The following is a 5,094-nucleotide window of genomic DNA, read 5'->3' on the forward strand; positions in this document are numbered from 1 at the left end:
GGGGGGGGGTATGGGGACTCCAATGCTGGCCCTATAAGCTTAAATGACCCCATAACATGGGGTATGGGGACCCCAATGCTGGCCCTATAAGCTCAGCCCCATAAGCTCAGATGGCCCCATAACAAGGGCTGACCCCATAAGCTCAGCCTGGTATGGGGCTGGGGAGGGATATGGGGACCCCAATACTGACCCTATAAGCTCAGATGGCCCCATAACATGGGCTGGCCCCATAAGTTCAATGAGGAGCACATTCCCATTGATCCCCATTGAAACCCATTGATCCCCATTGACTGCCATTGACTCCCATTGACCTCTATTGAACCCCAGTGATCCCCATTGACTGCCATTGACTCCCATTGACTCCCATTGATCCCCATTGACTCCCATTGACTCCCATTGACCTCTATTGATCCCCATTGACTCCCATTGATCCCCATTGACCCCCATTGACTTCTATTGATCCCCATTGACTGCCATTGACTCCCATTGACTCCCATTGATCCCCATTGACTCCCATTGACTCCCATTGACACCCATTGACTCCCATTGATCCCCATTGACTCCCATTGACTCCCATTGACCTCTATTGATCCCCATTGATCCCCATTGACTCCCATTGACCTCTATTGATCCCCATTGATCCCCATTGACCCCCATTGACTACCATTGATCCCCATTGATCCTCATTGATCCCCATTGACCCCCATTGATCCCCATTGACCCCCATTGATCCCTATTGAGCCCCATTGACCGTCATTGACCCCAATGGATCTCATCCCCCATTGACATCCATTGATCCACTGCTTAATGAGTCAATTAACGAGGTGCTCGTTAACCCGCAGGTGATTACGAGGTGGCGGTGAAGTTCAATGACGAGCACATCCCCATTGACCCCCATTGAAACCCATTGACTCCCATTGACCCCCATTGACACCCACTGTCCCTGATTGATCCCCATTGACCCCAATGGGTCCCATCCCCAATTGCTGCCCTATATGAAGGGCTGGTTAATGAGTTAATGAGTCAATTAACGAGGTGCTCGTTAACCCGCAGGTGATTACAAGGTGGCGGTGAAGTTCAATGACGAGCACATCCCCATTGATCCCCATTGACACCCATTGACTCCCATTGATCCCCATTGACCCCATTGAACCCCATTGACTCCCATTGAACCCCATTGACCCCCATTGACTCCCATTGATCCCCATTGACCCCATTGAACCCCATTGACCTCTATTGATCACCATTGATCTGCATTGACCCCCATTGACCCCCATTGACTGCCATTGATCCCCATTGACCGCCATTGATCCCCATTGACCTCCATTGACTTGCATTGACTGCCATTGATTCCCATTGATCCCCATTGACCTCTATTGATCCCCATTGACCGCAATTGATCCCCATTGATCCCGATTGACACCCACTGACCCCTATTGACCCCCATTGACCCCAATGGATCTACATTGACTTCTATTGATCCCCATTGACCCCCATTGACTCCCATTGACTCCCATTGATCCCCATTGACTCCCATTGACTCCCATTGACCTCTATTGATCCCCATTGATCCCCATTGATCCCCATTGACTCCCATTGACTCCCATTGACTCCCATTGACCTTTATTGATCCCCATTGATCCCCATGAACTCCCATTGAACCTCTATTGCATCCCCATTTGATCCCCATTGACTGCCATTGACACCCATGATCCCCATTGACTGCCCACTGCTCCCAATTTGACCCTATTAGATCCACATTTAGTAATACAAACGACATAGACCCCTAATGATCACCCCATTGACTATCCAAATTGACCGACAAATTGAAAAATCCCCATATGACCTCCAAATTTAGACAAACCCACTAAGACACCTATTGACCCCCATTGACCCCATTAGGTTATATCCCCCATTGATCACCCATTGATGGCACATGGCATTATGCAGTCAAATTAAAAGAGGTGCATCGTATATTTCCCCGCAAGGTATGAATTACAGACCCAGGTCGGCGGTGAAGTTATGACGAGCACATCCCCATTGATCCCCATTGACACCCATTATGATTCCCCATATGATCTGCAATTGACCCCCACATTGAACACCCACAATTGACATGCCAATATGACTACCCATTAATCCCCATTGTCTCACATTGAATCCCCATTCGACCCACTTGAAATCCCCCATTGACCCCCATTATGATCCCCATGAAACACCCATTGAATCCCCATTGATCCCCAATTGTCCCATTGGATCCCCATGACTACCCATTGAATCCACCAATTGACCCCCATTGATCCCCATTGACCCACCATATGATCCCATTGACCCCATTGACTCCATTGAACTACCCATTGTATCCATTGATCCCACATTTGACTACCCATTAGCCTCTATTGAATCACCCCAATTTGTCCCCATTGACCCCATGAGACTACCATTGATCACCCATTGATCCATTGATCACCCATATGAACATCCACAAATTGAAACTCCATATGAACTCTATTGATCCCCAATTGATCCCCATTAGACTATCTATTGATCCCAATAATGACCGCATTGATCCCCATTGACTTCCAATTGAACACCCACTGACCCCTGATTGACCCCCATTGACCCAATGGATCTAACATTGACCATCTATTGAATCCCCATAATGATCCCCATTGGACTTGCCATTGACACCCATTTGATCCCCAGTGACTTGCCATGACCACCTTTGGATCCCCATTGACTAGCCAATTGAACTCCCATGAACTCCCATTGATCCCCATTGACTCCCCATATGACTCCCATTGACCTCTAATTGATCCATGATCCCAATTGAACATCCCATTGACCTCTATTGATCCCCATTGATCCCCATTGACTGCCATTGACACCCATTGATCCCCATTGACTGCCACTGACTCCCATTGACCTCTATTGATCCCCATTGATCCCCATTGACCCCTATTGATCCCCATTGACTTCCATTGACCGCAATTGATCCCCATTGACCTCCATTGACACCCACTGACCCCTATTGACCCCCATTGACCCCAATGGATCTTATCCCCCATTGATCCCCATTGATGGCCTGCTTAATGAGTCAATTAAAGAGGTGCTCGTTACCCCGCAGGTGATTACGAGGTGGCGGTGAAGTTCAATGACGAGCACATCCCCGACAGCCCCTTTGTGGTTCCCGCTGCCCCCAACAGCGACGCCGCGCGACGTCTCACTGTTTCTAGCCTTCAGGTGAGGCTCCGGGAGAGGGGCGCGCACAGGCCCTACACATGGCCATATAGGGGGCAGTAGGGGGATCTATGGGGATCTATGGGGATCTATGGGGCTCTGGAGGACATATAGGGCTCTATGGGGCTCTGGAGGGCATATAGGATATCTGTGGGGCTCTGGAGGCCATATAGGGGGCTCTATGGGGATCTATGGGGCTCTGGAGACCATATAGGGGGCTATAGGGGGCTCTATGGGGCTCTGTGGGGCTCTGGAGGCCATATAGGGGGCAATAGGGGGCTATAGGGGGCTCTATGGGGATCTATGGGGCTCTGGNTAGGGGGCTATAGGGGGCTCTATGGGGATCTATGGGGCTCTGGAGGCCATATAGGGGGCAATAGGGGGCTATAGGGGGCTCTATGGGGATCTATGAGGATCTATGGGGCTCTGGAGGCCATATAGGGGGCAATAGGGGGCTCTATGGGGCTCTATGGGGCTCTGGAGGCCATATAGGGCTCTATGGGGCTCTGGAGGGCATATAGGATATCTGTGGGGCTCTGGAGGCCATATAGGGGGCAATAGGGGGCTCTAGAGGGCACATAGGGGGCTCTGTGGGGCTCTGGTGGACATATAGGGCTCTATGGGGCTCTGGAGGGCATATAGGGCTCTATGGGGCTCTGGAGGGCATATAGGATATCTGTGGGGTTCTGGAGGGCATAGAGAGGACCTACAAGGCTCTATGGAGTTCTAGAAGACATATATGGGGCTCTATGGGGTTCTATGGAGCTCTTTAGGGCATATATGGGGCTCTGTGGGGAATTAGAGGGTATTTAGGAGGCCTATGGGTCTCCATGGGGCTCTAGAGGGTATTTAGGGGGCCTATGGGTCTCCATGGGTCTCTAGAGGGTATTTAGGGGGCCTGTGGAGATCTATGGGGCTCTATGGGGTATTTATGGGGCTCTATGGGGTATTTAGGGGGCTCTATGGGGCACTTAGGGGTCTCTATGGAGCTCTGGAGGACACTTAGGGGGCTGAAGTGGGCTCTACAGGGCACTTAGGGGGCTTCAGTGGGGCCTATAGTGCTCTATAGGGGCTTTATCGGGGTCTATGGGGTCTGTAGGGCTCTATAGGGTCTGTAGTGCTTTATTGGGGTCTATGGGATCTATAGGGCTCAGTGGGGTCTATAGATCTCTAGGGCAGCCATATAGGGCCATTTAGGGGTCTAAATAGGGCTCTATAGGTCTGATAAGTGTGCTATGTATTGGGGTTTCTAGTGGGATCTATAAGGGCTCAGTGGGGTCATAATAGATCTCTAGGGCAGCCATTAATAGGCCATTCAGGGGCAAGTGCCCCCGGTGCGCCCCCCCATCTCATCGGGGCTCTCTGATAGGCTATTAAGGAGCCCCCCCCCCCCCCCCAGCCCAGCCTATATATAAATGTGGGCCAGGGTATGGGGTGCAAATGGGGGGTTAAAAGGAGCAAGATACGGCCCAATAATGAAGCCCCCCCCCCACAGCCCGAGTAACCATAGAGGGGGGTATAGGGGGGGGGGTCGTGTGTTGGGACCCCCCGTTCTTGCCCCATTAACCCCCCCTAAAAGCCCCCCCCATAAGGTAAGTGGGGAGATGGATGGGAATGGGGGGGGGTGGGGAAGAAACCCCATAACTTGTGGGGCGGGATGACCCAACCCCCACCCACCCCAACATATAATTATTGGGGAGGGTTTGGGGGGGTTGGGGTATGGACCTGCCCCCAAATGGGTCATCTATGGGGTGGGTTATGGGGGGGGTGCATGGTGGTTGGGACCCCCCCCCAAATCGGGGCATCTATGGGTGGGTTTATGGTGGGGGTTGGGTTATGGGGTTTTGGGACCCC

At 51.7% G+C, this 5,094-nt stretch overlaps 1 protein-coding gene across 1 annotated transcript in view; it reads left to right on the forward strand.

Annotated features, from left to right (window-relative positions):
- LOC107307149 (filamin-A-like) overlaps window positions 1-5,094 on the forward strand; it is a gene marked incomplete at its 5' end in the record, with an annotated part of 107,169 nt that overhangs the window by 86,865 nt on the left and 15,210 nt on the right. The window contains 1 exon segment of the mRNA XM_032441695.1: window positions 3,108-3,299. Within this exon segment, the coding sequence (XP_032297586.1) occupies window positions 3,108-3,299 (192 nt within the window).

The sequence above is a fragment of the Coturnix japonica genome, unplaced genomic scaffold (assembly GCF_001577835.2).
Source record: "Coturnix japonica isolate 7356 unplaced genomic scaffold, Coturnix japonica 2.1 chrUnrandom495, whole genome shotgun sequence".
In the NCBI taxonomy this organism is placed as follows: domain Eukaryota; kingdom Metazoa; phylum Chordata; class Aves; order Galliformes; family Phasianidae; genus Coturnix; species Coturnix japonica.